This window comes from Lutjanus erythropterus, chromosome 4 (assembly GCF_056507025.1).
Source record: "Lutjanus erythropterus isolate fLutEry1 chromosome 4, fLutEry1.hap2, whole genome shotgun sequence".
Classification (NCBI taxonomy): domain Eukaryota; kingdom Metazoa; phylum Chordata; class Actinopteri; order Lutjaniformes; family Lutjanidae; genus Lutjanus; species Lutjanus erythropterus.
In genome coordinates, this window is record NC_139320.1 from 21630205 (window position 1) to 21650637 (window position 20433).

The following is a 20433-nucleotide window of genomic DNA, read 5'->3' on the forward strand; positions in this document are numbered from 1 at the left end:
GGATGTAGCCCTATGTGAGATAGATAGATAATATTTCAGTACCCAGTAGATGCCTTTTTCAACATGAAATTGCACATTTTAGGGTGGCCTTTTACTGTGACCTCTCCTGAGCACATCTGTACAATAATCCAGCTGTTTATTCAGCATCTCTATATGCAACACCTGTCAGGTAGATGGATCATCTTGGCAAAGGAGAAGTGCTCACTCACACAAATTTTAACAAATTTGAGAACAAAATTTGAGACTGCGGATAGAAGAAGCCTTAGAATTTTGACTTCAGCTCATAAAAAAAATGGGAGCAAAAACAAAAGTGTTGGCTTTATATTTTTGTTGCATACATATAACAGTAAACCTGCACTCTCTTTTCAAATAACCATGGCTATGGCCACACTCTGTCTTTCTACTAAAAAATACTCACAGCACAAAGAAAACCAGAAGTAAGTTGAGCCATCAGCATAATCACACACACCCAAAACTCAAGTGAGCTCCTAGACACGTACACACATTTCTCACAGCACTCAAACAAACACGCATGCACAAAAAGTGGAACGTGCCTTTCTGTATGCAGCACCTGCAGCGTACTGCAACTTCAGCACCATGGTCAGAGACAGATTGGCTTTTTCAGCAAACTGCAGATAATTCCCTGTTTCCCAAATGGAGAAAGCATATCACACACACACACACACACACACACACACACACACACACACACACACACACACACACATAATGCAATATTTAAGTGGTCACAACGCTCTCTCAGTCCCCTCATAACATGTTCTTTCTGCTTTGGACTCTCTGTTTGGTTAATTGGACAATTACAGCTTCTTTCAGTGACAAAAGAGCAAAAAGAATCCCTACTTTCTCTAAGTGGCACATCCTTCACAATCCTCTACTGACAACTCCATGTTCTCTCACCCTTCCCTAAGCCGCTTGTCTGTGCTCTCCCTCCCATCAATAGTGCTCTCCAACTGATCCCTTCCTCCCATTTTTTTTTTTATTCCTCTCACTATTCATTCCGTGCTGCTATTCCAAATCATGTCTGAGCTAATTAAGACTCTCAAATACCCATCAACAAACACACACTAATAGAGCGGAGGAAAACAGGAGAGCAGAAACGCGTTGCAAACGTGCAGCCACCACAATGACAGATGGGCCTATCTGTCTGTCTCGCATGCCCTGTCTGCACACATACACATGCATGCGCACACGCGGACACACATGGCTGCACTGACAATTGACAGCACCCTTCTGTCACTATGCAGTGCAGGCACATACCAGGCAAACAACAGCCAGAGGCCCAAAAATATCCTGAGCAAAAAATGCCAAAGGAGAGGAGAGGAGAGGAGGAAAATATAACACCACACCACACATGAAACCGTGTCCCCAGGGACCACCTGAAAAGTGTACCTGCAATCCACAGAGTCACATCCAGGTGACCGCCTCCACTCAGCACAAAAAAATACCCACTTATATTTACTGACAGCAAATGGCTAGGGCGAATTCTGAGCTGGTATGAGAAGCTTTTCTAACAGGCATGCATGATCTCATATCTCTCAAACGAGCTAATGTGAAGAAAAAAAACTGTGTCATGGTTGACATGTACATAAACCAACTGATATCAAATTATGTGTCATTATGTGTGTGAGTTAATAGGCATTATATCCTGCATTATGTCCTAATAAGACTTTGAAATAAATGCCAGAGGGAAAGCGTGCCAAGCATCCTTACAATTTGACTTCAGCAAGAGCAAAAACAACCGAAGGGAAAAAAAAAAAAATCCTGCAGAACATTTGCAGAATAGCAGTTCACTGTCAGTGTGTTATTGCAGTTCTCATCATTTGATCAGTGTAATGGTGCCAGTGAACAATCAATCAACCATCATCAAACCAGCATAAAAAGTATCTTAATAAAGTAAGTAGAGCTTAAACAGAAATTTAAAAAAATAGATTTTTCCCTGGCCTGTGGTGCTATTTATCCATCTAGATTTTTTTTGGTGCGAGTTGCAGAGTTTTGGAGTTATTGGGCATAAAGACTGCCTTTGCTCCAGTATAATGGGACGAAGCGGCACTCAGCCTTGGTGCTCAAAACACTAAAAAATACATTTGAAAAATGTGTCTCTTTCCAAAATGATGACCTGGTTACTCAAGATAATCTGGAAATTTTGTTGTGAGAAGTTTCATCTCGGAACTACTTTCTTTCTGCAGTAGAATCTACCAGGACTACTTTTCTTTCTACTAGAAACATCTCTACAGCTGATCTCCAACACTCTGCAATTCACACCAAAAAAATTCTACATGGATAAATAACACTAAAGACCAAGGGAAAAACATATATTTAGATTTTGGGGTGAAATGTCCCTTTAATGGAGCAAATAGACCTTAAAGAGACAGCTCACCCCAAAATCTAAAATACAGATTATTAATGAGTCATTTACTCAAGATAATTCACAGACCTTGTTGTAAGCAGTTTCGTGTAGGAACTACTTTCCTTTTTTTACAGTAGAATCTACCATAACTATTTTCTTTCTACTAGAAAGAAAGTAGTTCCTACAAGAAACTGCTCACAACAAGCTTTGTGGATTATCTTAACCAGGTTGTGATTTCCAGACAGAGACATTGCTGTTGAGCAGTTTGAGCACCGAAAGTAGAGCGCCATTTAGTCCCATTATACTGGAGAGGAAGCAGACATCTTTGTGAATGATATCTCCAAAAGTCTGGAACTCACAACAAAAATATCTAAATGAATAAACAGCACTACAGGCCAGAGGGAAAATATGTAGTTTTGAATTTGGGGTGAACTGTCCCTTTAAAGTCAGGGTGTATGAGATGCATGACACAGTTAATTAAAGTATGTGGCGGTCATTCAAAGAATGCAAATCTCAAAGGGTCAAGAGAGTGCAAGAGAGACAAGGTAGACATTTTGTTTGCACAGAAGACAGAAGACAGTCTGATGGAATTAAAATGAAAACAAATAAAACGTTCACACAAAGACAGGCAGCACCGGCCAAAACTGTCTCTTTCAACAAACGAGTTCAAGGTTGACTAAAAAAGTTAAAACTGAAACCAGACACAAGCATAAGGGGAGGCCGTCACACCAACCAACAGCCAGTTCAAGAATGAAAAAAACAGCACAGATCACAAAACAAACTCAGCATTACAGCAGAAAGACAGACATACATTGAAAAAAAAAGAGAGAAAGACAGAAAAAAAAAACCTAAGCTGCAGGGACAGACACACTGAGAAAGCCAAGGACAGAAAGAAAGGCACACGCTGCATTTACCGTGCTGAAGTCTTGCCAACGTACAAACCTCAAGAGAGACGTCGGAGGAAAGGTTAACTCCACTGCGAAATTCAAATATCACTGACATGCAAGAGAAAGATTCAAACAAAAGCAGTGCATGTTTACATTTCACACGCACACAAAAAGAAACATTTAACCACCTTTCAGTCCCGTTGGTTGGTCCCTATCTAATACTCCGCCAAAGTATGAAATCACTTGGAGATATTAGTGCAGGATAACAAGAGGATTTATTGGGATAAAACCACTCAGCATGGTATAACGGGACGAAGCCCAGCACTCATTTGTGAAATATTACGGTGGGTGGGTGACAGGGGTGGAAGATAAAGGGTTACCAAGATATGGGACTATAGCAAAAATCATCAATGATCCCAAAACTTTATTTATTTATTTATTCATTTGGGGGTGATGGTGAGGGTTAGGGTTAACAGAGTAATGCATTATGTTTTTAATCAAACTGAGTGCACACTGAAAATGCTGACCATATAGTCTATCGTCTTGGTCAGGGAAAGGAAGGTTTGTGTGTGTGTGTGTGTGTGTGTGTGTGTGTGTGTGTGTGTGTGTGTGCATGTCTGTGTGTGAGTGTGAAAGTGATAAAGTAAAAAAAAAGGAGCAGACAAATGAGGTGGGGCAGCAGAACATGGGGGTACAGCATTGTGAATCTTTCTGCAAGCAGAAAACAAAAGAGTCTTGACGTAATGCTACCATGCTTACAAAGGCTTTATATGAAGGTGACCTCCGCTCATCTGAGCAACAACAATAATTGTCAAAGAAATGAAACAATGAATACAACACAAGGTAAAAAAAATGTTCCATATTACGCAAGCTTATAGACTGGATCATTGATGATCAATACTGGAGATGACTAGACTAGACTAGCTAAGGGCCTTCCCGTTCAACAGGGAAGCATGTGGTTTGCTACATATCTTCCACTTAGTGTAAGTTGACACATATGAGAAACTATAACACCCAATTTGCAACTGAGGATCACCACTCCTAGTAAACCTACTGAAATCAAAGCAAATTGCATATCATGCCCATTTGAAAACAAAACAGAACCTCCTTTCCATAAATATTCACAAATTTATAGACATCAAGATTGCATCATATTTTTCCCAAATTAAAATTTCACCTTAGGAAAGAGAGAGAGAGAAAAAAAAGAAATGGCGCTATGATGATGTGTACTTTAACACCATAGTTGTTCCACAGCTGCATCGACCTTGTTTTTGTTTTTTTGTTTTTTTTTGTCTGCTTGTACTATTTGGTCCCAAAAATGAATCAGTCTAGGTTAGGGAAATATAAAATATCAAGTGTCACAGCAAAAAAAAAAAAAAAAAAGTTAAGCAATTAGTATTTGATTTTGCAAGAGACGGTTAAGCATTACTTTAACAAAACCAACCAACCAAACAAAAGAATTCAGTAATCAACAATCTGAAAATTAAAGCTACTACAAGGAACTTTCATATTTGTTGATTTTGGAGGTCCTGTGGACAAAATCAGTAGTGTTTCCACCACAATAACATCAAAAGTAAAATTATCTAAAAGTCTCCTCCTTTTTTTTAAACGGGCTAACATACCACTCACATTAAATTTCCCTGGGAAAATGTAAACACAGGCTCATTTCAACTCATTTCGCAGAGAATCCAACCAGGTGACAGGTGTTAAGAACAACTATACCGAATTAACCAGTCCTCTCATGGATGGTCTTGTTAAGTTTTCTAAGTCATACAGAGGCACCGGTGATAAACTGAGACTGTTTCACGACTGGTAAAAAATCCTTGTAGTAGCTTTAAAATACTAATATGCAAATATATGGATAAGCTCTTTCAGATTTTTTGAAAATAATTTGTTAATACAGCTAGAGTGACATGCTTTATTCTGTCATTTTCAAGACAACTGGTTGAAGTAAAGCAATAAAGAGTAAAAGAAAAAATAAAAGCATGGAACGGATGAAATTGCACTGAAATTAATAAAATCATCTTATGCCACTTGTAGGTTTTATATTTAGATATTTTGAAAATAATCCACGATGAATACGAGACTTGATGATCTCTTAGGATAAGCGTTTTGTGCATTACATTATACTGTAACTGCATCCAATCTACTTAATGCCCAGTGAATCTGAGCGCCTTTTTGTCGCCCTCCAGTGGACTGAATCCACACTGCTACTTTGGAGGGAGTCAGAGAAATAAGATGCGCAAATTCAGAGAGCGGCTTCCAATCACGTTTTCACTCCCTTTAACTTTCTGTTAGCCTAGATCAGCAGTACCCGTTTAGATAATTGAAATTGCACCGTGCCTTGCTGATTTGGTATATCCTGTCATATCATCCACTTCAAATCCAGCAGCATTCACTTGACTTGTTCTGGCATTGCGTTTTCTGCATCTTTTACCATCAGATTACATCCAACTAGCACCAGTAATGTAGTGGCAAAATAAAAATTGTGCACTATGATATCCAGCAGGTGAAATCATAGACTGGAAAAGTGAAAAATTATAGTTTCCAGAAAAAAAATTTCAATAACTTAAATTAATTTGGCACTAATCTGAAAATGACGACGAGCTGAACTGAGTTTAAACGTTATTGCCCTCCACTACATTCCTGTCTGGCTCTCTATTGGTTCAGTAGCTATTCTTCCATCTCCAGCAGTATTAGGCCACAGCTTCAACATGCCATGTTAACAAGACACCAAATACACAGCCTGTCAACAGTGCTCCACACACAGGTTCCCGTGGCATCAACCCTTTCATCATTTGATTGAAGAGTTTGTTTTTATTAAGAAGGCTATACCAGACGCATAATCACTATACATTGATTTAACATTACCTTTACAATTAAATTCTTCACTGAAATTACAGAATAAATATATGCACATTTTTCTTCAAATCTTTGTGAGAGAGAAAACATTAAAAGTGCTTCCTACAAAGCCGTTAGTGGGTGACGATGGGGAATCCAGAAGCAATGGAAGGAAGGGGGGTGGTGGGGGAGGGGGGTCAACAAAGTGCATGGAAATATCCAGAAAACCTTGAGCGTTGTCTTATAATAATATTCACAAATGTTTTACCATCCGTACGTCGGCGCGTCCTTTTTACGAGAAGCACCCTGATATAGACAGAAGTCCTCATTGATAGTAATAACCATATTAATAAGATATAAAAATTAAATAGAACACTGAACTGTAAATGCGTTGCAGTATCTCTGTTCATAATGTGATGTGATAGTAATCCCCTCGCTTCCTGCACTGAAGCGAGTGCATGCAGCAAACTGCAGTTCATTTTAATATATGTATTTTTTCTCTCTTTCGATCATTTCCTACAAACTTTATGTGCACGGCCTCCGGGTGTTTGTACATCCTAGTCAGGGGTAAAAGAGACAGAAAGGAAACCCCCAAGTCAGGGAGACGTCCAGCTCCCGTGCGTCTTGCACATCATGGTAACTCCATAAAAAGGGGTTTCAGTGACAGATGTATTTTAGGATGTTTTGTATGTTTTATTCCCCGGTGCCCCTCTTATTCCTCTTTTGCTCTCTCTTGGGCATATAGAGATATTTATATATTATAAAAATAACGGCTGTTGACATTGCTGGCTACTCTGAAAAAAAGGCACTTCATTGAAATATCTGAGAATGGCCTCTCCTCCAAAGTGATTTTGGGGGGGGGGAACTTTGTAACTGTAATATAATATTTTATTTTATATCATGCTGCTTTTTCAAGTTTATTTTTTCAGTATTGGATTTGGGTGGTTTTGTTTTGAGGGTGGTAACGTGAATGTGTTGAATTTGTGAATTTTTTTCTCCATGGCCTAGAGATGTTAAAACCGGTAAGATTTTTCCAAGACTTCGAGGTAATCCGGCTTGGTTTGAAGTTTGGCCCTTAACTCGAGGTAATCGCTTTGGGACGGGTCGGGGTAGCAGCCTTTCCCCGCCGTGAAAAGCAATGTCTCCTTCAGCCGTGCATCCTGCTGCAAATCCGGGTACTGCATGCCTGGTGGGTGCGCATGCGCCACATGCATGTCCTTTAGTTTGGGCACTGTCCCATACAAACAGTCTACGAAGCCCACTGTTGGCGTGGGCCTCTGACTGTCAATTACTGTTGGGCAAAGCCCTCCATTCTCATGAAATCCTGCCATGTCGGCCGTGGTGTGGTTGACTGTGACGATGGTGTTGAGTTGAGAGTTGGAGACGGCCAGGGTCCACTCTCTTTCTTTCTCTAACAAGGTTCTGTAGTTACTGCTGCTACTGCTGCCATTGTCTTTCTTCTCTGAGAACTGCGCTCTGTCTTCCTCTGCTATCTCCCCCTCTCTAGGCTTATAAATGGGGTTGTTACACATCTGAGTCACCGGGTGGGGGATGTAATCATAAACGTGACCATGGGCATGTGTGTGACTAGTGTGAGTGTGTGTGTGCATACTGGGCGTGGGTTTCTCTGGTGTGCCAGTGTTCCCGGCACTACTCTGCCTCGGCGGGTCCTCGAAAATCCTGCATTGCATTTGGATCCCCGTCAGATCTACCTCGGAACGTTTCCTGAAGGGCAGCTTCTTCCTGCGTCGAAGAACAAAGGCGAAAAGCCCAGCAGCCACAAACACAGCAGAGATGAAGAGGATGAGTAGGCTGAGGATGAGGACAGACAGTGGGACAGCCCCTCTCCCACCTGCCTCCCCCATGTTGGAGCTCCCCGTTGTGAGGTCATCCCCACCAGGCAGGGCGGGTGAGGGGCCTGAGGAGAACTTGAGCTCAGGACAGATGACCTCAACCTCCAGGGAACGTAGGTCCTTTCCAAAAGCAAACTCAGGTGTCTTGCAGATGACATCTCCAACTACAATGACAGAGGAGAGCTTCTCCAGCCACTGTTTGAGGGGGATGATATCGCAGGAGCAGTCCCAGGGGTTCTGATGAAGATCAATCTGGACAATGGACGTCAGATGTTCCAGAACGCCACGCACAGGCAGGGAAAGGAAATAATTGTTGCGGAGGTTGAGGCGTGCAAGGTTGGTGCCAGCAAAGGCATCAGTGGGGAGGGAGCGGAGCAGGTTGTCATTGAGGAAAACCAGCTGAAGGTTTGGCATTAAGGAGAAGGAGTTAGGTTGTAGCTCACGTATGACATTATACTCAAAGTAAAGATAACTCAACATCTGAAGCCCCCGAAACATCCCAGGGGTGAGTCGCTCAATGTCATTCCCATTCAGATATAAACTTTTCAAGTTTGGCAGGTTGATAAAGGCGCCCTCCTGGACGTAGGATATCCGATTATTCCCTAAATGCAGTAAATCCAAACTTGAGAAGTTCCAGAAATCAGAACGGTAGATTTTCTGTATTAGGTTCCCACTGAGATACAGTTTCTTGGCATTTAGGGGCCGGGGCAGGAGCTCAGAGATGTTGTGAAAGCCTTTCTCTTTGCAGTTCACTGTTAGCCCCAGGTCATTGATGTGAAGGTTGCAAGTACATCCAGCTGGACAAATGATCGGGATGGGAGGCCTCGTTTGGTAGCCAGCGATGGGGGGCTGGTTCATGCCTGGGTAGATGCGGGGATGAGGGGTTGGGGGGTTCTTTGTGGGCCGAGGTCGTTTGGTAGGCTTGACAACTCTTTCCTTGTATTCCACAGAAGAGGCTGTGTTATGAAAGGACGAGAGCATGGAGGAGGGTTTAGTAGGCCATGTGTTCTCGTTGCTGAATGGGACCCGGGGAATTCCCAGCTTGGCCTCGATCTCTGCATCGGACAGCAGTGGACAGAGCTCGCTGCGCTTGATTTCCCGTAAGTCTTTGCCATGTAAGTGGAATGGGTACTCACATGTGATCTCGCCAACCAGAGCTGTATATGGGATTCTCTCCAGCCATGTTTTCAACTGGACAATCTCGCACACACAGTTCCAGGGGTTCTCCTCCAGCTGGATTTCCATTAAGCTCCTCCCAACATACTCCAGCGTGCCCTTATATGGCAATGTCTTTAGTCTGTTTCCTCTCAGGTCCAGATGTGTGAGTGACACAGACCGGAAAAGATAATTTGGGAGCACGGGGATCAGATTGTCATTCAGTATGAGCACTCTCAATTTGTGAAGGTGCCTGAAAGCACCACTTTCAATCCGTTTGATAACATTGTAGTCCGCCTGGAGATACTCTAAACTCTCCAACCCCAGAAAAGTGTCATTCCGGAAAACTTCTAGTTTGTTTTCATGTAGGAATAGCCGTTTGAGTATTCCTAAGCCATTGAACGCCCCAGCATGGATATCTTGCAAGGCGTTATTACCCAGATTAATGGATATGGCATTGTTGAGATGGAGGAAGCTGTTAAAGTAAAGCTTCCTCATGGAATTCCTCTGCAGATTGAGCTTGAAGGGCCGACTCCATATCTGGGAGATCTGGCTGACATTTGTAAATCCTTTACTGTCACAGTGGACGTGGAAGATGCCCTCTTTGACCTCGCAGTAGCAGGGCTCGAAGCAGGGCTCGTCGATCTCCTCGGAGTCCTCTAGTAGTGGGATCGGGGTGGTCCATCCTAAGGCTATGGTGCTCAGCAAGGTAACCCACAGCATCCTCGCTGACACCAAGGGGAGGAAGTGTCGGCTCCAGGGACAGAGCCACTTCACAGCACTGCAACACAGGACAGAGGGGGAGAGAAGTGAAGGGATGGAGGGTGGGCATGGGGGGAGGGACGCACACAAAGCAAAGTTTGAGGTGAGAGACAGAGAGGAAGGGTGCATTAGTTTCCGTAGAATGGAAGACAGCTTTGAAATGAACACCAATGAATAATAGAATGACTAGAATACTTTAGCTGTTGCAATATTGCTGGGTGTCTCAAACAAAATATAAAGCCAGCACACCTCGTCGGGTAATGTGATACCCAGCAACACAAACAAATCTCCACACTCAGACAGTTAACGTCAGTGTATAGGGGGGGGTTCCATTTATTATACGGCAGATATGCTGGTAAGGTCGCAATAAATCACCTCTGAGATGCTTATCGCCGTGAATAAACGAAAGCAACAGCAGGTGGGTGAGGTTAGTGGTGAGGAGACACCGTCCCCCGGCTGTGTTCATTACATAACAGGGACCTCAATCCCTCTTTCAGCAAATGAGAGTCCAGAAAAAGCGCGGCTGGAAATTAGAGTAGGTGCGTCGAAGGTCTAACGCAGGAAAGAGGAGGGGGGGAAATAGGTGTCAGCTTGGTGGGACGAGATGAGGACTGTTGAGGGACATCCATCTAGTAAAATGGTTCTCAACGTGTTTATATATTGTCGTCTGTAGCTCGTGAAAATCTGATTTAAAAAAAAGGGGGAAAAATGTGAACAGTGCCACAAAGGCTACAGATATTTCAGCCTGAATTTGCCACTGTAAATATGTCAAAAACGTCTTAGAAAGGGCTAAATTTGCCAGTGTAAATATGTCAAAAACATGTTGAAAATAAGAAGAAAAATATTCCAATAGGTCCAGAGATCCGAAGTGCAGAAAACGGCAGAGCTTGAGCTATTTGCCCTTTGTGTTTTCTTGGGTTAAATCTCCCACATATGAACCCAACAAACACGGAAAACTAGCAACTACTTCGTTACATAAATACTGTCATTTGCCAAAATACAATCAATACAACTTCTTCTTCTGGCTTTCCCAATTGGTGATGCAGTTTGAGGGTTACAGGAGCAAAATAGAGGCACAAATGAAAAGCGCAGTGGGCGAAGCTGCTTCTCTGAGAAGCTCAGTTATGAGGCAGTGTTTTAGTAGATCCGGCCGGCCTGGGAGAATAAAATGCAAAAAACTATGATAAAGACTGTCATTATACAATTATAGTAATAATTATGATCATGATTATAATAGTAATAAAATAGGTTTAAAATTTCGCATTGATTAAAAAAGGACAGATGGAATATTCCGTTCGGTATCTCCATGGTGTTAAGTGGGAAAAAAGTAACACACACACACGCTCTGAATATCTTTTCAGTAGGCTGTGACTTTTCATACACACACACACACACACACACACACACACACACACACACACACACACAGCGCTGTCCGTTCAAACGAGGGTGCTGAAAATCCAGAGATGCGCTGCCTGAGCAGAGCCGCTGTCCATGGTGCTGAAACCAATGAAAAAACAGCCACAGGAGAATAAAAAGAGAGGAAAAAACGAAAAAATAGATTGTAATCCCCCAAAAAACGTGTCAGAAAAACTGCAAAAAAAACCAAAAAAAACAAATGCTCCTTGAACACGCTCTCCTCAACGAAAAAATGACTGTTTTTATCTCCCTCTCCGTGCGTAATCCTCCAGGATTTATCGATTCCGCTTCCATGATAGAGATCAAAAAAGCTCAGATGCAATGTCGCAAAGAAAGTAACGAGGACATTTTAATCAGTTAAAGACAACGCGTGCCATAAGACATTCCCTTGAGGTGTATCGGATCGGGGTGTATACGTACTTAGTTTAGTGGGATTCCAACTTCACATATCCTCCTGCGGTGTGTTCCGTAGTCGCCCGGTGCGTCCCGCTCACCGTCCGATGCCGGGCTGTAGGGAAGAGGACGAGAAACGGCAGCCGTTAGAGGAAACACAGAGAGAAAGAGGGAGAGAGGAGGAAGGGATGCGCATGTGAATGAGCCACGGATTCAAAAATCCAAAGCTGGGGAGATTCTCCACAGCGCCTGTGTGCACTTACATGAATTAAAAGTGCTGCTCATCGCGAGGACCCATTAAAAGATTTCAATCTGGGATTCATATCAAACTAAGTTACTAAGAAACGATGATATCTGACGAGCTCCAGCCGAACCACAACTGAAATTCCCCCCAAAATAACCTTGCTGTCAACACAGCGGAGAGAGGAGCGGAGCGCTTGTTGAAATACATGCCAAGCATAATGCAGCAGCCTCTCGTCGTGACATTGGCAGGAAAACGGCGAATAAAGAACAAATGGCTATTGATCAGCCGACTGGATCTCTGCGATCCGTTCTCCTCGATGTACGGAGAGCGCTTGATGTCCCTTTTTGAAGTCCGTGGCTATGCAGACACATGAACACACACGCATACACACACACATATCTGCAAAAAGATTCCCCTCATGATGCACTCCGGCGCAGGCAAACACAACTGAAGCACTCACCTTAGTTTGGCGCTGCAATTGGAAAGCATCGGGGGGAAAAAAAGAGACCACTAGTGTGAATCTTGTTAGATCTCCCCCTCTCTTTCTCTCCCTCTCCTTCTTCTCACTCAGTGGCTGAGGCAAAAGAGAGGAGAGGAGAGAGGAGAAATGAAGACGTGATAGGAATGCAATCTCCCCCACTCTCCTCGCTCTCCGGCGACTCTTTCTCGTCTCCTTCTCTTTTTTTTTTCTCTCTCTCTAAGCAGTTTGCTTAAAATGCAAGCCCTCGACTTGTGCCCGTCCGCTTCCTCTCCTTCCTCCCCTCTCCTCCTCCACCTCCTCCTCCTTCTCCTCCGCCGCCGTTGCCGCCGCCCCCCGGGCGACCGCTCAACAGCAGTGTACAGCCGGGTGAGAGCGCTCCCCTCTCGGCTTCAGGACTGTGTGTCTGTCCGGTGCAGCAGCAGCAGCACCAACAGCAGCGGGAGTCTGTGGTGGATCATATCGACGGTTGGGTCAGCTGCTGATTTTCTTTCTTTCTTTCCCCCCCCTTTCTTTCTGTCTTTCTTTCTTTCCTCGGGTCCGTTTCCCTGTCGTGCGTCAGAGGAGTGAGGGACTGAGCCGGGGAGGAGGTGGAGGAGGAGGTGGTGGTGGAGAGGGGGGGAGCAAAAGGGGGTGAGAGACGCAGTGGAGAGAGATCCTGGCGGGAGAGAGAGAGAGAGAGAAGAGGAGGAGGGGAGGAAAAAGAGTGATGGGGACGGTTGCGCTATAGTTCTGGATGCTGTCGAGAGGAGGAGAGGAAGCGAAGTGAGGAGAGGAGAGGAGAGGAGAGGGTGAGGAGCGCTCTGGCTTTTCGCGGCGGGGACGCGCGTCAAGGAAGAAATAAATAAATAAAGTCAGAGTGAGAGGGAGAGAGCGCGCCGTGCGGGGCGGGTGAGACTGACAGACCTGTGGATGACAGTCGGGACGCAAGACGACTTTCTGCCTCTATCTTCATTTTTTTATTATTGAGATTCATCTAATAATGATGCTCAATGGGTCATTTTCTCGGAGTTGGCGGTCTGTAGCTCTCTCTTCTCTCTGCTGTGGAGACGAAGAGGGTGGCCGCGACTGTCTCCGGCAAGCTGGGGGAAGAGAGGCAGGGAAGTACGGAGCGCTTCGTCTTTCCTCTCCGTTTGCGTGCCTTCCCCCGCCTCGCCTCCAGCGGGCAACACAAGCCCGTGTTGTGAGCAGCAAGCCAGAGCTCACAAACACGACTGAAGCAACCATCACGATTTCCCAGCTCTTGCAGCTCTGCGAGGACGGGGCTGATTGCAGTGGAAAGTTGAAATCTCACTAGTGTCTCTGCTTACACACATTGGTACAATTGTGGCATTTTACAGTAAAACAATATCAGGCTGTAATAGCAACTGTTTCTACACTCTTGCACAGTAGGTCCATGAAAGAAGATACCTGATTTGTGCACACGAGCTAGTGTACAATAGAATATACCAATGGTTCCCAACCAGGGGTCACGATGCCCTCTATGGGTCGCTAAAACTTCACAGAGGTAAAGGTAAAGAATACGGAATTTGTTAAAAAAAAATGCAGACAGAGACTTGTTTAAAATGCTCCTACAGATGTCAGGGTACTGTTACTGTTGTGCATTACAGCCCTCCGGAGGGCCCCTAACCAACTAAAATCCACTGACCTTTAGGATTATTTCTAAAATTACCCTATTGTAGAATTACAGGAGTAAACCTTTATCCCATTTGTCACCCCTGTTGAGATTTACCACTTTGTATGTCATGGTCGGTTTAAAATAGGCTAAATGACTGAGCTCTTAGGAGATTCTCACTGTTACGGAATTTTCCGATCTTTGGGCAACAGGCTAAGGCCTTGGAGCCACTGAGAGACCTACACTAACTTTTAACAGACATACTGTCTCTCCTCCAAACAGTAGATGCAGCTGTCTTCTTTCATTTTCCTTGATCAAATCTTATTAAACCAGTTCCAGTTTAAGACATATTGGACTCCTGTGTACTTCCTTCTTCAGATGTATGGGCAAAGGATAAAATCCACAACACTCATCATGTGGGCATATAGGACATGGATGAATCTGCACTGTTGCTGTTGTTTTATTTTTGTGGAGGTCAGGAGACCTTTCTATTAATATTTTCGGCTCATTCCTGATTTTTTTTTTTTTTTTTTTTTTTTTTTTTTGGCAGTTCAGTGCAGAATCAGTAACAATGTGCACCAGATAATGTCCTTTATTAAAATAACTCTTCATACACCACAAGACAAAAAATTGAAATGAATGACTAAATAGCCCATGTACACCAGTTCACACACACACACACACACACACACACACACACACACACACACACACAAGCACAAGCACAAGCAGTGGATGGGAGGTTAGAGAGGAGTATTTGGGAGCAGCTGGTGGTCTGTAAAACTGCCATTCTTCTTTATGAAAAGCCATCATTCACTCCTTCAGCCTGTCAGCTAATGTCAGACAGACTGACATGAGGCCAACACAAGCCTTCATTCAGCTCACAGGACATGGATTGGCTGGAGGTTGTCCCAGTGAAGCAGCAGTAACCTTAAGATTACAGATCAGGGCTAATGAGATCACCAGTTAGAATTTCTGCTTTGACTGACACAGCAAAAAAACGGACTTTGATCTGTTTGGGCGTGGGTTTGACGAGTATCATGTCAGAACAAAAGCTCTCAAACGAAAGTCTTGGGAGTTTGTGATACAAAAGGTGTTAAAATAAAAGAAATATTAAGTCATGAGGAGTTTATTTGCATAATTTATATTAGAATAGTTTTATAGGGCTTTGAAGAACCAACATTATTTAACTACTCTTGGACTAATGTACTGAAAGTAATAAATAAATAAATTCACAATAGGTACCTGCATTTATCCATGTGTGCATGTGTTCACACACACACACACACACACACACACACACACACACACACACACACACACACACACACACACACAAGGAGTGATACTATGTAACACCAATGAAAAAAGAACTCCCTGCCAAGTCCAGTGAGGCCTGCGGCAGGACAAATCTTTCTTGAGTTATCAAAGTCATTTATGGATATGGAACTCGGCTGAGTCCAGTGATGCCTCCCATATGTGTCTACAATAAATGTTTCACAAGTTATGAAAGGGGGCGTCGCTAAAGTCTAGAGGGCAAGGCAAACTGTCACCAAAGAAAAATGAACTCTGCTTAGTTCAACAATGATTCCCTCAGGTGTGGTTAATGTATAGGGGCTGAGCCTACTCATATAATTGAAAAAGGAACTTTCTGTTGAAACCAGTGATGCCTTTCACAAAAGTCTGTGACAAACAGTTCATGAGTTCTGAGTTCCAACTGTCCGACCTATCAACTGACCAACTGATCAACTGACTGACCAAGGGAGTGACCTATAGAGCTGCTGGTTACACCTAAAGAACAAAACAATTTCTTCACTAGAAAAACAGCATTGGTCGACCTACAATGACTTGTCAATGACAGTAACATGAAACTTCTTGTGGTAGAGTGAATAATGACTCTGAAATGTTATAAGACCTCTAACGGAGCTGGTGATTGGACCTGCAAAGTGTGACATTGATACAAGAGTCTGCAGCTTCCATACCATCTGCTATAGTTCCAACAACCAGGAGTAGTTTCTTTTAACCATAACTGTAATCTTTTTACAACCTAAATCAAGTAGTTTGGTTGTCTAAACCCTGGCAAAGGCGATGGCAGAAAAAGCTTACATGGTATGTTTTTCTAACTGGAACATCTGCCATTCTGGATGATACTGAAAAGCTAAGCTGCAAGGTGCAAAATGAGAATAGACTCATACTGATTGATCTGGAAGGAAATTACTGTACAAATGATCTATTTTGTCATTTGGAGTGAAGGACTTTCAAGGAAAAAAGGAAAAAAATGAGACCTTCAATGAGAACTATTTAAAAAAAGATCCACCTGAGTCACAAAGGACAGAGAACTCTCATTCTTCCAGTCAGGCGTACAGTGGGTGCAAAGCCAGAAAGATGTTCAAATCAAGTAAAAAAAAAAAAAGCCTGTCGTTGAAAATAATATTGAAAAGGAAAAGAAAAGTGCAAAGAAAACCACATTCAAAATGTTTGACTGATCTGTCTGGACATTGTAATCGGCATTAAAGTCAACTCAGTCATCACTGACCTTTTAAAGTCACCGGTGGATGATGAAGGGACATCAGTGACAACTCTGTCATTATGGACAGCAAATAGCACTGCAACCAATAAGGAGGGAAATGGCTGCCAGTAGTGCTCAACTACAGCCACATCCTGAAATAAAAAGACACGTACATACAGCAGAGGGATGTCATTTGTTCACTCAAGCGTACAGTATGTGGTACAGCTACAAAACTCTATCCAAGATAAAAATGGCTAAGAGAACTGTAATTTTAAAGGCCAAATGAGTATTGTGATAATCACACATATTAAAGTTTAACTGAACATTGATGTTTTGTAAACTACGGCCTTCTAGCCAACGAAAAGGTTAAAGAGGGGAAAAAGTTTGGTCTCCAATAAAAACTTTTTTAGCTGTCACCTTTTGAAACTTTCCATTACCCCTTCTCCGCTTGTCATCAGGGGTTTCAGTGACATACCTCATGCCACCTGCCTAAGTCCTTTGTGGACCACAAGGGACGGTGGGAGGCACAGTCAAATAATTCCCCATCTATCAGTCTGTCTATCTATCTGTCTCTCCTCCTGTCAGTCTGCCTGACTGCTAGGGAGTCAATACGTCTGAATGCTGGTCTGCCTTTCTTGCTGTCCACTTACATCCCCGCCTGGCTGCCTGCCAACCGGACCAACCTGCCTGCCAGTCTCTCCACCTGATGGGCTGCCTGTTTTGCCGACTGGCTGCCTGTTTTCATGTTTGTCTGTCCCTGTGCCGCAGTACCTTCCTGCCTGTGCGCTCGTCAATGCGACCGCCTGTCTGACAGTTCCTTTACGTGGCCATAAGGATGTGAATTGGTCTTAGTTGTTTTTTATTCAACACAGACAAGCAAAAACAAATCCAATTATACAAAAGAAAATGATTTGAGATAGATAGATGATATGCTCAAAATCACACTGGTATATTTTGTACCTTTACTTGGTTGATGGTAGGGCTGGCTGATAAAGGGCGGTCAGAGGGGTCCAGACCTCTTCCTAGGAAAAACTTGAGTCGGCCCTCTAAATTGTATAATAAATAAATATGTAAATATAAAATATGTATAATTTTCAATGTTATTATATCATTTAAATGATCAGTATGAAGGATTTAGTGGCATCTAATGGTCAGGTTGCAGATTACAGCCAGCTGAATACCACATGAAACTATATTGGCAGTTTTCAAAGAATGCAAAAGAGCCAGTATTCAGGTTTTCTGTCCTATGCTACTTCAGAAAAATGTCCCTTTAACATGGCTGCCTCTGTGTCTGCGTCATATTCTGCCAATATAGCCACCTAAATCTTACACACTGGTCCTTTAAAATATTTGTTTGTTCAGTTCAGTTCAGTTTAGTTGGTAGTCGCTTCAGGTATTGTTCTCATTTCCCAGCAAAATTAAATATCAGCCCTTGATCACTAGAGGAATTTCTTTATTAGTTTGACATCTAGCTGTGCATCTCACCCCTTGTATTAGATCTGTCCACTCGCCCGTGAGCAAGGAACGACTGTCATGTTTTTTAATCAATAACACTGTAGTTTAGTCTGTACTTTGAAAAACGCTGCATGTTTTGTTGATGTCTGAGATCAAGAGATTTTATGGAAAGCCCGGAGAATATTTGCAGAACCCACTGGAAAGAAAAACCACAAATATCAAAACAAAATCACATGTTGTTTATCAATGCTTTAAAGAACAAAAGATTAAATTTAAAAGAAAGATTAATTAATAATACACATGGATTTAATCAAAGCAGCAGCATTGCAAAGAAAACTATTCTGAGTTTTTTATATTATAGTCACTGCATTCTAGTTTAATTATAAGTGGTGCTGACTGACAGCCGCAAGAAACTAAAGACAATGCAATGAAGGGCATTGTGTTGAAAATAAGGAAACTGCAGCGGCGTCCACTTTAAAAGTTTTCTTTGTAGCTCAGGGTCTGGCCTTGGAATTTCAATGTGTTTCCGGAGTGAGAGTCGAGCCTGGCCTGCGCTTTAACACCCAGTGGCTGGGGAAAAGTTTGACTTGGAAAACAGAACTGAAAAGATTCTTTGAGGAGATCGATTTATGTTTGTATTCAATTTGAACAATGCTTTCACCCCCTCCCAACTGAAGCCTAGAGAAAATTCTGCATGGAAATTAAGTTAAACCCCATGTGCTCCTTTTTAATAGCAACCCAAGTACTATAAGTTTCTATTGAATAGATAGATCCTTGCTGTATTTATACTGGGCCACAGAATAAGTTAAATGTCACACTGGGGTTTGCTTTGGTGATTTTTTCCTAAGTTTATGAACTCTGTGTGTGTGTGCGTGTGTGCGTGTGGGTGTGTGTGTGTGTGCGCGTGTGTGTGTTGGCTGCTGAGCAGCACTTTAATGTGGTCACGTCTGAGTGATTGGCCCAATAGTGCGAATGAAGTTCAGGACAAAAGAGCATCCAAATATAAAACGCAGACAAGTGCTCTCTCCCTCTCTCTCTCTCTCTCACTCACTCACTCACACTCACACACACACACACACACACACACACACACACACACACACACACACACACACACACACACACACACACACCCTGTCTGACATTGAGATGGACAAAGTCAGCGTAGGAGTCATTGTCTCATGAGAACATTGCATTGTAAGGCCTCATAGTGTCTCTGTTTTGACCTCAGGTACCATCATTGAGCGTCCCGTCATAAAACTCAGGAACAATATTGTCACTCTTGCTGACATTTCTGACACTGTTAAAGTGTCCAACAAGAGAACAGGAGAAGAGTACCTATGGTAATGTGGTGTTTTTCGTTAGCGGCTTGCATAATTAGAGAATTAAATATAGTGATTTAATGGGGCACACTCTGTCCTACCTGCCCCTGTCACTGCATTCCATCTGTCTCTGCCTCTGCATCTTCGGTGTCCCTAGATACACTGAATGTACAAGACTTTGCCTCTGTACACGCACACACACGCACACGCACACACACACGCACACACACACACACACACACACACACACACACACACACACACACCTACAGACTGTTTAAATAGCTCTTTTGCACAGGTCGCACCAAAAGTTCCAACGAGGACTAGTTCCTGGAACACGTTCAGGAAATTAAAAAGCTGATGAATGTGATTCCATAGTGTGAACACCTTTTTTCATGTTATGTTTGATATTTGTATCACAACATAAGCCTTGAAAACACAACCCCAAGTGCGAGTGTATTAAAATAGCATTGCGAAAGCCTACACACTAGACAGCATATGTACCAAACAGGTTTATTTTTTAAAATATATAAATACATTTTCTTATCTGTGTTCATTAAGAATTGTAGAAACCCACTTCTCTGAAGAAAAGAGATTCAGCAATGCAAACAGGGAGGAGATACATGATTGCTAATTTATTGGCCAGTTTAAGTGAGTCCAGTGCAACACACAGGGCTCACAAAACTCTGATTAAACTGTCAAACTACATTTAACCTAATGCACTGATTGCCTTGTTCGGTTGTTCTGAAGTTTCTCTTGCACTGAAACTCATCTTTCAATCCATCTCAAAGTATCTGTATTTAACAACTGCAGAATGAGACTATCAACGACTATTAATGAGACAATCAACTATCTTTCTCCAGAAACTAAAGCCCACCTTTAAGAAAATTTGGTTAAAGAAACCCTTGATCACACGTGTTTGATGGGAGGCAAAGTCTGGTTTCTTGCATGAAAGTTAGGCCAATTTAACACCGATATATCTCTTGCTACATGAAGAGCAAGCTGCTTCATGCACTTGCACGAAAACTGGGCATGCGGCAGAAATCGTGAGCTGCAGAATCATCAAATATGGACATAATTCTTGGGAGTAGCGGGCTGTTAGAGGTCTAACCACTAACATTTACTAATTTAC

The 20433-nt window shown here is 42.8% G+C and overlaps 1 protein-coding gene across 1 annotated transcript; it reads right to left on the minus strand.

Moving 5' to 3' along the window:
- Positions 1–3511: 3511 nt before the first annotated feature.
- On the minus strand, positions 3512–13052 carry slitrk3a (SLIT and NTRK-like family, member 3a). Its single transcript, XM_084717329.1, has 3 exons — positions 12383–13052; positions 11706–11793; positions 3512–9885 (listed from the first exon to the last, which is right to left on the minus strand). Exon 3 carries the CDS (start codon positions 9825–9827, stop codon positions 7110–7112), a length of 2718 nt encoding a protein of 905 aa, XP_084573455.1. The 5' UTR covers positions 9828–9885; positions 11706–11793; positions 12383–13052; the 3' UTR covers positions 3512–7109.
- Between the last annotated feature and the right edge of the window lie 7381 nt (positions 13053–20433).